The following is a 17,020-nucleotide window of genomic DNA, read 5'->3' on the forward strand; positions in this document are numbered from 1 at the left end:
TGAAACAGTCTTGTGTCATCTGGGTTTTACATTTTTACATTTTAGGACGGCAGAGGAAAAAAACTGTCCCACGTGCAGGGAAAATACGATCAGTGTTCCCTTTCAGCACCAGCATCTGCTCCGGTCTCATGCTCTCGGTTGAAAGGCCTGGATGAAAAACAGCGTATTTTTATCTAAATCAAAAACATGAATTGAAAACTGGAAAAATGATTCCAGGAATTACAACCAGAATACCTCCAACATGTCAAACTCAATCAAACACAATGTAAAAAAAAAAAAAAAAAAGTTCTGTGACGTTAAACAGATCTTGCCTCCAAGAGCACATTTTTCCTTGATGACACAAAGACACCTACACAAATTTACTTATGTCAATTTTGGAGATGAGGACTACTACATACATCAATTTCTGGGAATCATAAAGTTACCACGACTTGCCTAATCCTAACCTTAACCACTAACCCAAAACATGACATTTTACCACTTGTAGACACAGCTTTTGTACACAATTTCACATCAAGCCCCAAATTTATTGTGCACACGAATGTGCCTAAAGCCATATCACTCTAGATACTCCTAAGACCTCCCAATCTAACCTAATCAATGCAGGGTTAACCTCAGGGGTCATTAATTAATTAGAAAGAGAAAAAAAATGAGTTCAACCTTAATTGGAAGACTCTGAATAGCCTGAAGCACTATGAAATAATTTGCCTGGTTATCCTTGGAGATTTTTTTTCCTCATTTAGATTCAGAAGTACTCGACTACTCTCTACTGATCCCCGGAGGGTGAAATCCTTAAAAGCAATCGTTGTCGGCCTGATTTGAACGTACGCAGGGAGACCCCAATGGATTTCGAGTCCATCGCCTTAACCACTCGGCCACAACAACCCAGTTTATATTTAACATTAAAAGACAAATCTCTACAACTTCCACAACAGTGACATCATTCTGCATTGGCTATAAAAATCCTAACTTTACTCCCAATGTCAGCCTTTTTCACCCAAATTGATATCATACCAATTTGCAGCATAGATTGCAACATCTAAATATCCGAGAAACCACGGAAGACCAGTCTAGCAAGTAAACTTGTCCTTCTGTGTTTTCTGCTTTCTTTACCATCACCCCGGACAGACAGTTCCATATACCGCAGATCAGTGCATGTCTAGGTGGCAAGAACAGCTGTATTCCATTTGTGTACTCTGGCTCAAACAAATGCCCCATAACCCTTTAACCACCTGCACGTGAGCACATTCTCAAGCATCTTTAACCTTTATATGCATGGAAAAATCCACAGCCATTTTTCCTAAAGATACACTCGCATTGCATTTGCATTGTTGCTGTTACTGAACCTTACAAACACACAGCAATCTGCAAATGAATTTGTTGGACTCTACTTTTATTTGGGACTTTTGTTTTAATCTCAAAAATCTCAAGTCGAATCAAATACGTATTTCTTCCTGTTTAGTCAAATTGAAACTGCACTGTTGCTCTTGCCACATGGATGAGAAAGCATATGATTTCATGGAGCATCTGCAGTCCTGGAAGATGCACTGTTTGCTTTGACAAAGGTCAAGTGATTTACAAAGAGTCTATTGAGAAACTCAGTGTGTAATTTATCAACACCCTACATCTAGCCTCCCTCGCAGCAAAAAAGCTGGAGCATCGTCGAAGCTCCAAAAGATTTCATCACATCCTCCTGAGCTTGACATTTTCTAACGGCAAAATCCTCAAAGTCTCTGTGGGCTGAGTCACACAATATTTATCCTCTTGTCCTGTTGTTTACGAGGAATGATTCCTGAGCTTAGATCAGAGCTTGTGTGGGCCAGAATAGTGACATACTAAACACCCCCCCACCCACCAAGGATTCTGCAGAACATATGCTGTGCTGGCACCAGCTCCTCTAATAGAAATCCAGGAAAACGTGTTGTCTTGGACACTGTTGCCACAGCACCATCAGGAGGAAATTCTTGAGACCAAGAGTCAGGAGATGAGGGGTCAGAGGCTACCTCATCATATGAGGACAGACTTCAGAACAGTAATGTTTCCTCTCCATGTTCCTTTGCGTTCTGTTTCCAAATGTACCCTCCCAACATCTGCACTCTCACATGCATTCACATCGTGCTCATCATATGATCTGCTCCTCCAAGATCATTAGCTCTTTTTTCCTTTTTAATCCAAACTGATAGAATAAGATGACTATCATCTGGGTTCTTTAAAAAACACAATTGCTCAACTCTATACCTTCCAAGGGTCAAAAAGTGGATAAGATAGCCAAAGTTAAATATTCACCTTTGCTTCTGGTCTCTTATGCAGTGCAGAAGAAACAGTATAGCGTATTAGGAGCAGGAGGAAAACAAAAATGCAAGCCACCTCTTCTTCAGGAAACTGTTTGACATTCCAACCCACTCAAGGAGCATACAGGTCAGGAAACCTTCACGAAGAGGAGAAAAAAAACAACTCATAGTTTGGGGGGCTGTCTTGACAAAATTCAAACATCTAAATGTGGTTACGGGCCAACACCAGAAGTGACATTTTTAAAATAGCATATCCAACCAACTGCAAGCAAACCACAAACAGCAAGAGTATCAAGAGTATCTGAGCAAAAACCTTAGACTCTAATGAAGAATAAAGATGTGAAAAGGGGGTCCTGGTTGGCTGCCTCCGATATTTAAGACTGCATTACAGAAACTGGATTTACCTGGGCATCCACGACTGACTTTTGAATTTGAACAGATTAAAACCTCCTCTCAGGGACGCTCCAATTAGGGTCGTACAGTAAAAGCAAGGCTCCAGATGTCATCCTTTCACAGTGTAACCAACCAAGACGAAGTCATATAAACTCCCCCAACATGAGCACTATCTGGCAGTGTCTGTAATCAAACTAACAACTGGCATTTAATGCATGAAGGGTTGTAATGACATGAAAGGGACAACTGGGGGCGACAAACTCACATATTTGTCATTGCGGGGAGAAGCTTGCTTGAAATACTCATAATTTTAGACAGTAAACAAATATGTCAACTACACTTACTGTCACACCCTCCGACATTTCCAGTTGAAAGCGGACTACAGAAGAAATTATCCAAAAACAACAACCAAAACAGGCTCATAAACTTTATAGATGAAATGAAGCTAACTTTACTCACCAGGTGGGACGGGAAGAAACACGGCATTTCCGCTGAATGAGTGGTTTACCTTTATGGATTTTTACTTCCAGCTCGACAAGAGAAAAGCCTGGTCCCAACCCTGAGTTAAATCACCATAAAAAAACAAAAAACAAAAACCCTTATTAACAATTCCTACATCACTCCAGCAAACGGCGCTAAATTCAGCACCCAAATGCCAGCCTGCGCCTTTGCTGCTTCATGATACTTTACAGCTGTCGAAGTTAACAGATACTTCACTGTAATTTTGTTAATTGGAGACTTCTGTTTTTTTAATTATTTACTGGTTGATACAAGTGTGTAAAGTGTTAAAAAGCAACACTGAAACAGTGATAAAACAAACAACAACAACAAAATAGAGGCTACTATCTCTGCCTTGTTCCTTCGCAAGCAACTCGGAGTAGCGATATTTGTGACGGCTCCTGAAGGCAGCATAAGAAATTTGTTTTCTTCCGCGTTTACCTGCGGTTTGAGGGGCAGGGACTTCCACCATAGCACAGTCAACTTAAGACTTATCAAAGCAGCGAGTTTTTTTTTTTTACTTCATCTGTGGATATCAACAGCCGAAATTGGGCAGCAAGAGGAATGAGTTCAAATAAATGATAAAAGTTTAACCGAAGACTCTTAAAGTTTTGTTTTGCTGAAGTTTCCCCCCTCCGTTGTCGACAATGGGTTGTTGTGGCAGTAGCGAGGTAAGCTAGCTAAATCGTGGTGAAAGTTGAGGCTGCTTAAAATGCTAACTCGCAGATTGGTTGTCCGTACGCAACGTGACTTCTTCAACAGTGTCGGCTTGTTTTGGAGCAACAACACTGGTGCAGCTGGGCGGCTAACTGCACCGCACTCTCACAGTTAAACAGCATTACGGATAATAACCTCCTGTTTAATATATGTGATTGATGCCTTGGCAGGGTAAACGTGACTGGAAGCCCCTGGAGGAGCGCAGCTGCACGGACATCCCATGGCTCATCATATTCACACTGTTTTGTATTGGGATGGTAAGTGTTTTTAGTTGAATCAGAACAGTACTTGCAACTCATTTGCCCGAGTAATCCATGAAAGTTGTGCTTTTTAAAAGCTATTTTATAAATGATTCCACTTGCTGGTCAACAGGAGGCTCCTGCATAATTGTTCTATCATATAAAGGCTGATATTAAGAGATGTGTCTAATATTTTGTTTACCTGTTATGGGGGGTAGAATTACATATTAAGTCTACACCACACTTGTGTATTTTGCTTTTGTGTTTGAGAGTTTTAAACTACCGTGGCTGTACTTAATTAACTTGGAACTGAACTAGTTGGTGAATTGTTTAGTCTAACATCTAAAGAAAAGTTGACAATATTAATTGAAGTCTCCCAGAGTCCAAAGGGACATGTTCAGATTGCTTATTTTGTCCATCCAACAGTCAAAAACCCACAGACACTTAATTTTCTGACATGCTGAATAGTAAATTCTTATATTCGAAGACTCTTGAATTAGCAAACAGTTTACATTTTGCCAGAGAAACAATTTATTGATGATCAGAATAGTTGCAGATTAATTTTGTCTGGATTGAAAAATCACTTATTTGATGTAGCTGAACTATTCATTCACAGTTGTTCTCTTCTGTACAGAAATTGGTAAACCTGTTCCTTGATAAAAATCAATTACCTTTGCATAACAGCCTTGCAATAATGCTGTTTTTCCCCCTGTTTTAAAGAGGTGATTCCATGTCATAGATTAGACCATAGTTTATGGTGCTTTTTACAAATATTTTGCAATGCTGAGATACTAATGTTTTTTGTTCATCGATGTACATGAAGTGAGAGTTGTATTCATTCAACGCCACTAAAGATAGCATCTGATATGATTATAAAATTATGAACCAAAACAGGTGATGTGTGTATGTTCATGGAGCTATTTAGAGGGAGGGAAAACCCTGAATAATCAGGGAGGAACATTGGTGCACATCTTAGAAGTTTAAAGAATTATCATCCAACTATGCAGTGTCACTGGTGTGAAAATGCTGCTCAGGCCCATTTGATCTTGTCTGTCTATCGTGATGAAAAGAGCAGAAATGGCTTTGAAAGAGGGTTCAGAGTTTGGGAAGCAACGGCAGGAGTTTATGTGATAAAGTTCACTCACCTGGCGACTGTTTCATTTGTGACATCTGCCTTTAGATCGATGGGAAATGCATCATTAAATAGAGCTGAAAACGAAGAGATGATCTTTTGAATGTGACAGCCGTGCTCTTGTGTCATGTCAATACAGGACACGATCAGATCGTGTAGGAAAGATAAAGAAATGTATTGAGTGGTATTGATGAGGTGTCGTGCATTTATCTGTTAGAAATGGACTATTGAGAGTCAGTGGTGTTAAGGAACTAGTTTAGAAGAAAAACTACCTCAAATATTAGTGAGATGAGTCGTTGTTCACTATTCTCATCAAGTGGCTCTGTGTATGAGACACGTGTTCGTTTTCTGTCATTTTGTCTCCTACAGATCGACCGACGATAGACCGTATCAATGTGTCCAGCTGACAGGTGATATTATCTGCTCTAATCTGTGTCTTCCGCAGGCGTGTATATGTGGCTACACCATCGCCACCGGAGCTGCCTCCAGACTCATCTCAGGATACGACAGTTATGGTAACACCTGTGGCCACAACAACACCAAGATCGAGGGAGTAGAACTCAGCGGCCGAAACATGATTGAAAACAAGTCAGTCCAACATGTTTCTAACAACACTTGATTCATCTTTTTTCCGTCTCTGTGGAGCGAGGGACGCTTGTTGAATGATGAATAATCTTGTAATCATAAATCTTGCTGTGTGTTCATGTTAGCCTGTTTATAGTTACGTAGATAACAATGTAGTGGACACGGCACATTTAAGCAGGTGTGTTTCAACACTACATTGCCCTCCATGGTTGGGTCCGGGTGGTACAGATGAAGCCTTTTAGCATTACATGTGTGCTTGCAAGGATTGCGTCATGTAATATTAGTTGTGACGAAAAGCACTGCATTTGTTGCTGCATTTGTAAACACCATATAGCTCCAGTATTTGCCTTCTTTCACAGTTTCTAAGATATCTGTATTTAATTCCAACACTGCATGGGGTAGTACATGGGGGTGGGATCTTCTCACACACAAAAGTTGGAATAAGACTATGCATTGATGCATGCTGTCTTTCCTGTGTCCAGTGCAGCCGGATGTTTGCTCTGTGGAAACAAGATAGACTCAGAGTTCTCGATAAGAGGTCAGATGATTAATAATAGTTTCACCAGCAGAGTTCTGCAGCAGGGTCGCAGTGAATTCCACACACCTGAGTGAAGACAATAACAATCACTCCATTTATGTCATCTCTCGCAGTCAAGGTGATATTTTTGTTGTCGCATGTTTTTGGCTTGTCACAATGCCCGTGGGTAGTAGCTTTCCATCAGTGTGCAGTGGGCCCAGTGAAACAATGGCTCATGCTTCATTGATGGGCTGATTTCCCATCAAGGCTTTGAATCAAAGACGTTTCTGTTACAAAGGGGCATCTGTGCCGCAGTGTTGCAAATATCTTTCATTTTCTGCCCTGACTGAACAGTCCACTAATGACCAAATCTACTCATGATTTAACCAAATGAAATTGTGGAATGCATGCTCTTATTTCTGCAGGAAAACATAATTTTTAGGGCCTGAGCCAGAAGGCACTTCTGGCGAAGACCCTATTATTGAACTTCTAATTTTCTCTTTGTCAGGTATGTTTTCTTCCTGAACCCGTGTAACATCGACTTCATTAATAGGAAGATCAAGTCCATTGCCTTGTGTGTTTCTAAATGTCCTGCGACTGAACTGAAGACATACAGCGATTTAAAGCAGTTTGCTCTCAATAATGGTGAGATGACAAACGGTCTCGTACAAATACTGTGCTGCGGTGTTCTGATATTATATAAGTTAGACATGAATACCCACTGAATATTTATAGTTGTTGTTTTTAATCTATTTTAATGTCTTCATGAATGTGTTGAACTGTATGTTTTTCCTTTTGTTAATAGGATCTGCACTCTGCACCTACGACGTTACACCTACCAGATACCCGAGCCATTCAGACAGACTCAATAAATGTCCCAAACTCCCTGTTCCAGCAAGGTAACCAAGCTTGTCAGCGTGAAACCCAGATAGTTTATCATGTGATCTATGACACAAACAAATTTCTCATGAAATAAATAAAAATTAACCATTCCATGACCAAAGAGGACTAAATTAATCAAATGGATAGTGCAACAGCTCAGATGACGCGCCATCTTTTAAGGTCATCCAGGAAGTTAAGTGGTTTTCCATCAACAAACAGCTAGTGGGAATTTTACAGAATATTTTTTGTGGTAGAACACAACATTAAATTAGCTTCAGCTAGTGTTAACCACAGATCTTACTTCAGGCATTTAACCAGAAACTCTTCTGCCAACTTATTCCCGAGCTTTAGGACTCCTTCCTAGATGTGGGCGACAGAGCTTTTAAACTGTTATCACTTTAATGGTGTTTTTTGAGGTAATTTTATGAAAATGTTATAGTACAGTCTTGAGAAGCGTGGAAACAAACATTGATCCACAAAAAACAGTTACGTTGACCAAGGAAAAAAAATTCGAAGTGAGGAAATGATAAACCTATAGGGGCAGGGTATGTACTTTATGAAAAGTCTTACCAACGATACATAGTTATCGTGAATGATACATTATGACACATCACTAACCCAGATTCCTCTCCCCCTGGTAGTAAGTCTGTCCCTCTCTTCCACCGCTGTATTCCTGTGGACATCGGCTGCTTCGTCGAATTCGCCCAGGCCTTGGTCACTTTCGTAAGTGACAACAGTGTTTTGCGTCGGGTCATCGCAGGGGTGATGGCCAGTAAAGACATCATCATGGGCCTTTGCGTGCTGGCTTTAGGTAAAACATTCCCAACTTATAATATGCATGTGGATGTTTTAGTTGAATAATTAATTGATTTTCATCCAAAGCCATATTTGTGGTCTTGTTTTCTGCTGCTCTAATTGCTCTGGAGGATTCAGTCGGAAGGCATCATTCGGAAGGGAAGCTATTTTTGTCATAGAAATAACAGGAAACGTCTGAGTGGATATAGCCATTCTATCAGCTGATGTTTGGTCCTCAGGCATTAATTTGAGGTCTGTTAACTCCTCCTACAACCGATCCCATGTCAGTTTCAGATGTCTTTCATCTCAACTCATCTCATTATTTAATCTCTGGTCTGAGTTTTTATGTCGTTAAAGCTAAACGACTCATAGCGCCTAGAATGTCTGGACTTTGTCGCTAGCAGAGTCGTGCTTTATTGCTAAAGTCAAACCCATGACTCCATTTGGTGGGAAGCAGTTGATGATTATGATGACGTGTCACACTTCGCAGTGGACAGATGAATCATTTTCTGCAGCTTGAGGAAATTTTCCGTCATGACGAAGTGTTCATACCCTGTGTTTCTGTTTTTGATGCAGCTCTGTCCCTGATCATGATGGTCGTCATTCGTTACATCTCCAAAGTGCTGGTGTGGATTCTAACAGTTCTGGTCGTCATTGGTACTATAGGTAACTGTCAAAAGCGGCATACATTTTAATTAAGATAGCAATAATTGAATCAGTTTATATTCAGACATTTTTCTGCCGATGCTACACATAGGGATGTGATCTTTTGCAGGTGGGACAGGCGTCCTCTGGTGGCTGTATGTGGACCACAGGAACGCCCTAAACAACCAAACCACCTCTGTCTTTGGTAAAGAAGTGGCAGCAGATAATGTTAAGGCCTTGCTTGTGTATGCAATAGGGGCCACAATTTTTACGGTATGTCTTATGTTTGCACAAAATAAGTGTGTATTCATAATTTTGCAAGATACACAAAAGAAAACTACTCCAGGATTGTTAGATTAAGACGAAAATCCTACAGACAGGCGAGTACCATGATGAGGCAATACTCGGGCACCGTGGAGCTTTAAAATGATACTTTGACACTCCAGACAGTTAATATAAACAACAGGCGACATAATTATGCCATAGGCTCTGCTGTAGCCTTCTCCATCTTTGGTGTTGCGACTGTAATACTTTGGGTGAATTTTACCAAGCATCACACAACCCCTACAAAATGGCTTGCTTCACTATCGGTATTTGAGCCAGTTGTTCTGATAATGTGGATTGCGTCCAAGTGCTGCTCGATGAATGCACATTCAAGTTAGCCAAGGTCTAATATGAAGTAGCCTTCTTGGCTGGCTCACACTCTCAACTCCCTCACCAAGGAGCACAGGAATGTCGCCGCAGACAGAAATTCCATCTATTGTTTAATTTGGAAATATTGAACCGGCGACGATGAGCTTAAAGGACTCGAATGCTAGCTTGAAAAAAAGTTTGACATAGAGAATGTTGATGCAGTTCTTTTGTAGTTTTATGTCACTGATAGATACATTTGAGTTGATGATGGCCCTTGATGGAAAATTTCATATTATTAAAATCTTTGGATTTATCTGTTTGTGATCATGAATATCTTGACAAAATGTCATTGCAATACAGTCAGCAGCTGTTGAGATATTTCACTCTAGACCAAAGTGTTGGCAGATAAACAATGGCATCCCCTCTTGAACAGAGCTTAAAGCAACGATTGTCAGACAAAAAGGACATTTAGATGTTTGCATTTGTAGTTGAGGTTTCCCGATTCCCCTCCATAGCGCTATAACTACTGTGTAACTCTCCAGGTGATTCTCCTGCTGGTGATGTTCTTCCTGAGGAAGCGTGTGGCTCTCACCATCGCCCTGTTCCACGTGGCTGGTAAAGTGTTCATCCATGTTCCCCTGCTGGCCCTGCAGCCCTTCTGGACCTTTCTGTGCCTCATGCTCTTCTGGGCCTACTGGATCGCTGTGCTTCTCTTCCTGGGGATATCAGGTCAGTTGGAAGCAGCAGCACCAGTGGTAGTTCACTTCCATTAGGTTCCTAGTAAAAGATACATCTAGATTTGAGCAAAAATGTTGACGCTGTTCTGTAGTTTTGAATGTCAGTGCAGCAGAAATGTCTCTTTCGTAAAATAATTTGTTAGTGAACACAAGTTAGAATATTAAAATTACTTGTGACATTTTGTCCTGGCATGACTTAACGCCTACATTTGGAATCTTGTGCCCGTCTCGTGATGTGGGAGGAATGAGTCAAAGAACTGTTTCTCCTCTCATCTCCCACTTCCCCTTTCTGTTTTTTGATTTTTTTTTTTTTTATTCCAGCAAAGTCCCATTTGAATAATCTGGCCGCTAAAGTGAATTGAAAACATCACATGTCCTGTCTTCATAATTAGTGGTTTGGAAATTTTTGGACAATAAATTCTGGAAGTACCACCGGAGTGAAAGTAGGTGCTCACTCTGAAACTTCACCACTCTGTCTCATTGTATTGGCGTCCATCTTTCCTTTTTTCTTGTTTCATCTTGTCCTCATTAATGTGGAAAATGAAGCAGATGGAAGTGTTTAGAGTGTTAGTAGGGAACTAGTCAAAGATGAAGTATTTTAATGTTAGTCTTCAGTTTGATTGTTGCATAAAGTTTACGCCATTCACCAATAATGTGAAGCATAAAAGGGGTTCAACTAAACTAACCAAACGAAGTTGGCTGCTTGATATAAGTGTGTATTAGTAGCAAGTAAATGCCAGACAGGAACAGCTCATCATACCATTCTCGCCGATGCACATTGAAATACAGAACCTAAACTCTTAAACTGGATCATCACAGGAACACCAGTGAAGAACAACTCTACAAATCTGGTTGACTATCAGATGCAAGGACCTCTTCAGTACCTGGTGTGGTATCACGCTGTGGGTCTCATCTGGATCAGTGAATTCATTTTGGCCTTCCAGCAGATGACCATCGCAGGTGCTGTGGTCACCTACTACTTCACCAGGTAAGAATTAAGTCACGGAATTTGTATATTTATCACTCAGAATGTTTAATGTTGCGTTTTTCTGTTGTATTCATTTGCTAAGGATTTTTTACATATAGTACGATACTCTGTCTTGTGTAGCAGTTTGCTCTGGCATGTATACACTTCAAACTGGCATGGCGCCGCTCGTATTCCAGGTAGGTTGGGCTATGGTATTCAACCTGGAGTTTGAGCAACGCACAGTCAAGGGGGTTCAGAGCAAAAACAACACGGGGTGGAGGAGGAGACAAACTTAACTCTCTCTCAGCTGAAGGAGTGCTGTTTTTCTTCAACAGTCTCGTCTAGAATTTATTATTATTGTTATTATTATTATTATTATTTCACTGATCGCTCTTCTCTTGCAGGAATAAATCCCAGATGCCAGCGACTCCCATTCTCTCTGCGATGGCGCGTACCTTCCGTTACCACCTGGGCACTCTGGCCAAAGGCTCCTTTATCATCACTTTGGTGAAGATCCCTCGTCTCATCTTAACTTACATTCACAGTCAACTCAAAGGAAAGGTAAGCTGGAGGGAGATGCGCATGTAAACTCTTATTTTGGCTTCACATTAAACCTTGTTCAGTTTTTTTAATACCTTTTATTTTCCACAGGAAAACGCTTGTGCTCGCTGCATGCTGAAAGCGTGTGTCTGCTGCTTGTGGTGTCTGGAGAAGTGTCTCGCGTACTTGAATCAAGTAAGAACAACAGCTTGGTGAAAGAAGGAAACCTATGGAGAAGGTCATTTTCATCAGTCATATCCGGTGTGTTGTGATTTCAGAATGCTTACACTGCAACGGCCATCAACAGCACCAGTTTCTGCACCTCAGCCCGAGATGCCTTCATCATCCTGGTGGAGAACGCCCTCCGCGTAGCTGCCATTAACACCGTGGGCGACTTTGTCCTCTTCCTGGGAAAGGTATATCCATTTGGTCATCTTGGGTCCTGATGTGTGTCCACTGGAGCTGCACCGGCCTGACGTTAAGCAACCAGTATTGTATCTGTGTTGTCAGGTGCTTGTAGTGGCCTGCACGGCGTTTGCAGGCGTCCTGGCCCTCAACTACCAGAGGGAGTACACCGTCTGGGTCCTGCCTCTGTTCATAGTCTGCCTGTTTGCCTTCCTGGTGGCCCACTGCTTCCTTTCTGTTTTTGAGAATGTGGTCGACGTTCTCTTCCTCTGCTTCGCTGTGGACTCAAAGTATAACGATGGCAGCCCTGGACGGGAGTACTACATGGATAAAGCCTTAATGGTGAGGGTTGTAAATGGAAGATAATATATTGTTGAAAGAAATTCTTTCAACGTTGTGAAAATCAATGTGTCTGGAGGGTTTATTTTGCACGACTGAGACCTATTTCATGATCTGGGGCCAATACGATGATGTCAGATTCTGTTTTTGTCATTTGTTCAGCGCCACACTGCTTTGTTTGAACTCAATATTTTCTTTCTTGTCATCTCCCTGGCAACTAGTTTTCTTCTCTTGTGTCAAACAATGTGTAACTTTCATTCAAATCCCTGTGGATAAACGTGTGATGACGCTTGTGTTACAATACACTATCATTTTTTTCCCCTGACAACTTTTTCGTTCCTTCCCAGGAATTTGTTGAGAATAGTAAGAAAATGGGTCGGTACACAGCAGACGATGGAAGCGGACGTGAAATGAAGTCCATGGTGAGTTATAAAGTCTGACAAGTTTAGCGTAAACTGTGGAACTGTTTCAAATCTGTTTAATTAGAGGGAGTAAATGAGCTGGCCGGCTCACTCTGATAAAGCAGGCTGTGTATGACTTTGGTACCGTGTGTGTTTAGTAGAATAACAAAGTGATGATGACATAGTGAGTAAATGCAACCTCCTTTTTTTTTTTTGTCTTGCAGGCAGGTCGAGGGACACTAGCTTGAGTCAAAATCATGACAAGCACTCCGAAGCTTAACTCCAGAGTAACGCAGCAGGGACATCGATAAGACGATGGTGCACTAACTCGGACGCAACACATCACTGGCAAAATATGCTGTCACCCTTTATTCTTTTTTTTTTTTTTTCTTCTTCTTCTTGACACTAATAACTGTAACGTGGGAAAAGACCTGTTTGGGTTTGCATTTTGTTGTGATGACAATGTTTCCACTTGTTACGTCAGTTTTTTTACTTGCTTGAGTTTTATTACATTTTAAATAGTATGAGTGTGTTAACATGTTTTAACAGGTTTGGTTTTCTTATGTTTCACTAGTGTCCACTAAATGTTCTGGAAATAGTCGATGTACATATCTGAAGCCTTTAGCTTAACATGTTTTGTCAAACGCTGTCCACATTTTTTTGTACTTTAAATTAAAACACTCTTTTATTGTTTCATTATGTGTCCACAGTGGTTAAACCCTCCAAGGTACAAATTAAACTTAGACACACAGGGGAATGACTCTTGATTGAAGCCGTAGGTCTGCTGACAACCGTTTCTCCCAGTTTTATAACTCAAATCACATTATTGCAGGTCAGAGTTGAATCCTGGGCTTCACATTGTTCTCCAACTGGTTGAGCAGCAGGGGGCAGCAAATTTAAATCAAATATCTGGAGCGTGAAGAACAAATGCAATGTACAGTATTTACAACTTCATCGAAAAATGGTCATTTATTGAATATTTCGTTGGTTTTAAAACATTCAGGGGTTTGCCTTTTCTTCAAATGAACAGTTTTTTTTCTCCGCTCACTCAAGCCTTGAGGAACACGTGGCGAAAGCTCTAAGCTGGTCGACAAGTGTTTTTGCAGAGGCCTCTTGTTTCAACCACCTGAGGGCAGCAACCCCTTTAAAACTGCACATCATCGAAACACTGAAAGGCCGACTGCTTAAACACAACAAAAATGACAACAGACCGTGGCTAAAATATTTTTACATTGATTAAATGTAGCCAAATATTTTATGTCTGGGTTTTTTTTTGTTTTTTTTGTTTTGCAGCTCAAACATAACATCAGCATGTTGGCCTACACTGTGTCTTCCTCGAGAGTTTAGAATAATATACGCTACTGTACTTATTTAGAAATTCATCTTCTCTCCATAAAGTCTTGCTGACCTGCCATAACATCGATTTCCCACATCTATATCCACAATCTACTGATGCACAGTTTACTTCCTCCTCCCTTCCATTTTCTTTCCAATCCGCCATTGACCAGCCAGGAATCAAGCCACTAAGCAGTGAGGATATCGATGGGAAAGCTCTCTTTGCAAGCTGCTGTCTGCATCCATAAAACACAGGAATACAGAGGAAAACTGCTTGATGGCTGGTTGTGAATCACAGTTAAGTGATCTCTTGAGTACTTACAGCGCACTAACCTTTCACGGGAACCCTTTTGTTATTGAACTCAAAGACAGGAAAACACATTCTGCTCAGGGCCTCGGCAGGAAGAGGCACTATTTGAATGGGGCAGTTTTCTTGTATTTTATAATTCTTTCATTTGGATTTGTATAATTTTCACTGAACAAACGTTATCTATGGTAGCTCGTACAACATACATTTAAAAGTGTTTTTTAAATAACTACCTAGAGTGGTTTGAAGTATATATAACAAAAATGTTATATATAAAATGGTACTTTTTATCAGTTTTTGTTAACAACATGGTGTTTTCAGCACAATCATTGTATAAATCAGGGAGACAAAAGCTCTACAACTCAGATTCAACCAGTAAATAGTTTACAGCCATCAAGTCTGTCCTGTCCTGGATGTATATGTGTGTGTGTGTGTGTGTGTGTGTTGCCTATGCTGATTCAGCCCAGTAACATGAGCTTCCTAAGAGTGTGTATTGACCAATAGTGTCTAGACCATTAAGGTGAGCCGTACTGCCTCCTCAGCAGCTTGTCCTCCAAACCCAGAGCAGGCCTTTTCAATAGTGCGTTTATTTTGTACACAAACAAGAACTGTACAATAAAAGCAGCCCATAATACTGTTATAGACATAAAGTGCCAAGTACACCTGCTTAATGAATAAATGTGTGCGCAGATACTCAATACACAACAGGAGATTTGATTTTCTGTTCATTTATGCAAACACGTTTTGTATTGTGTGTTTTGTTGAAATGCTCATTCTAGCCATCGGAAATGATGGTTTGAAAAGAAAATACATTTGCAACTTAAATCAGTTTTTGAGAAAAATGATCATAATCATGACATGATTCCATGATTACATGACAAAAGCATTCAGACCCAGAAGAGCAAGATTTCCAGTTCTCAGGTTTGGGACTAAATGATATTTTGGTTTCCAGGCAGTCTTTTTGAAATATTGTGTGTTTATTTCATTATGTTTTGTTCTGTTTTTTTTAGTTTGGTTTCTTTTTGTGTGTGTTTTGTGGGGGTAGACATGATTATATTTTTATTTCTATTTCCTCAGAATTACACCACTTTCTGTCTGCAGAGGAAGAAAAAAAACCTTCTTAACTTCCTGTGTAGACAGGAAGTGGGAAGTTAACCGAGCACATGATTGAGGTCTTTTTTGTTTGTTTGTGTGGCGTTTTTAAATTTTATTTTACAGGCCAGAAACAAACCTCAAACATCAGCACCGGTCAGGTACATCTCATGCAGCCTGGTTGTTCCCGGCAGAATCATTGCTTGTGCATATTTGTGAGTCCTTTTTTTGTGTTTTTGTTCTTGTTTTTTTTTTTTTCTTTTTTCTTTTTGTGGCTTTGCCAACTTTGTGGCCTGAATTGAATTTGTGTGAATTGTTTACAACAGCATGTGGTTGCTGCGCTTCTTGTTCCTCGCTGTAAGGCTTGAGGTGCAAAGTTTGTTTATGAGGTGCGTGCTGCCTAGCAATATCCTGTGTCTTTATGTGTGAGTGCCTGTGTGCTGACTTTGAGTGCAGCTGATGGTGATGATGCTTTGCAGCAGTAGTTAGCATTCTTGTTGCCATGTTTAGCTTGTTAGGTAAAAACAATGTATACTTGCATATCTGACACCTCGTGAATTGTGTTAGGGTTGATTTTGAGAAGACAGTGCAGCAGGTGGACAACAGAAAATCTGCAGCCACGTTCCGCAATTTGGGGACTCTGTTGGGTGGTAAAAGAGCAACTGGCACCTACACCTTTGCTGTTGCAACCATTCCAGTCTGCAGTGTGAAGGTGTTTTTCTCCACCCACTCAGGGTTCCAGTCACAATCAGGGAAGACCTTTATGTGAGGGATCTCACTGTGGGCACAAGTGATTGGGTTACACCGCTGTCTCACCTCAAAAGGCAAGGCACAACGAATTTACAGAAAGAGACCACTGGCGCTGTGGCATAGCTAAGGGCCGAGGACTAGGATGGACAGATGAGTGCTGCCTTTGTTATGGAAAAGGAAAAAAAAAAAGCTTGTTCCTATTTCTCCCACCCCCAGGCTTGAGCTATGTGCTGTCTCAAGACCTTTGTGATGGCAAAACTCATTCAGGTGGAGCTGGATCTCAAATTGAATGCAACCAAGTTCTGCTGTGACAGTAAAGACTTCCACGTCACCAGATTCCCGTAAACACTCCCAACATAGCCAGTGGATGGGCGGCATCCCTAGAACCAACCTTGTACGAAAGATAAATTGTCTTAGAACCCAGCGGGATGAAACAATCTTCCGCAAAACCATTTAATATCCACTTGTATCAAATAATTTGGACACGCTGGCACCTCTTTAGGCTCCACGTTGGCCAGACGCTGACTGACACTGTGTCCAGTTTGTGGATACTTAAACAAGGAGAACATATGAGACTTTTCCTCTAGCTGCTGGAATAATGCTTCCAGATTAAACTTCAATGATTATTGATACGTGTATTACATGTACTGCTATGTATAATTGTATTTAAATATGAATTAATTACATAAGTGCACAACTTGTGGTCAAGCTTTATGCAGCATAAAAACATGATTAAATAACTTCCATAATACTTATCCAAGAACAAGCCTGAACATTAAAAGTGCTTCCTGCAATTTGAGGCATTTCCCATCAGCACCCA

At 40.7% G+C, this 17,020-nt stretch overlaps 2 protein-coding genes and 1 non-coding gene across 3 annotated transcripts in view; 1 reads left to right on the plus strand and 2 right to left on the minus strand.

The window, feature by feature from the left end:
* The window catches only part of dlc1 (DLC1 Rho GTPase activating protein), an 85,941-nt gene extending 82,641 nt beyond the window's left edge, over positions 1–3,300 (minus strand). Inside the window, exon 1 of the mRNA XM_086211542.1 lies at positions 3,144–3,300. The gene's annotated coding sequence lies outside the window, so the exon portion shown is untranslated. The remainder of the gene's footprint in view (positions 1–3,143) is intronic.
* Positions 804–885, minus strand: trnas-cga (transfer RNA serine (anticodon CGA)). The gene has a single exon. It is a non-coding gene; the product is annotated as a tRNA-Ser (tRNA).
* A 298-nt stretch (positions 3,301–3,598) lies between the features above and the next one.
* slc44a1a (solute carrier family 44 member 1a) lies at positions 3,599–14,137 on the plus strand. Its single transcript, XM_086211544.1, has 16 exons — positions 3,599–3,853; positions 4,070–4,156; positions 5,716–5,858; positions 6,881–7,017; positions 7,178–7,271; positions 7,896–8,065; positions 8,626–8,715; positions 8,825–8,967; positions 9,870–10,056; positions 10,884–11,052; positions 11,436–11,592; positions 11,683–11,766; positions 11,850–11,987; positions 12,082–12,318; positions 12,663–12,737; positions 12,941–14,137. The coding sequence occupies exons 1-16, from the start codon at positions 3,830–3,832 to the stop codon at positions 12,962–12,964; spliced, it is 1,959 nt and encodes a 652-aa protein (XP_086067670.1). The 5' UTR covers positions 3,599–3,829; the 3' UTR covers positions 12,965–14,137.
* Positions 14,138–17,020: the final 2,883 nt, after the last annotated feature.

The sequence above is a fragment of the Aulostomus chinensis genome, chromosome 8, assembly GCF_037954235.1.
Source record: "Aulostomus chinensis isolate RoL2024-O1b breed Wild chromosome 8, RoL_Achi_v1.0, whole genome shotgun sequence".
NCBI classification, from domain to species: Eukaryota; Metazoa; Chordata; class Actinopteri; order Syngnathiformes; family Aulostomidae; genus Aulostomus; species Aulostomus chinensis.

Excerpts from the sequence above, each read along its gene's own strand:
- slc44a1a (XM_086211544.1), top strand. The coding sequence starts at position 3,830 with ATGGGTTGTTGTGGCAGTAGCGAG. Across the intron at positions 7,272-7,895 it reads AAACTCCCTGTTCCAGCAAG|TAAGTCTGTCCCTCTCTTCC; the intron begins GTAACCAAGCTT and ends TCCCCCTGGTAG. Across the intron at positions 8,968-9,869 it reads TAGGGGCCACAATTTTTACG|GTGATTCTCCTGCTGGTGAT; the intron begins GTATGTCTTATG and ends GTAACTCTCCAG.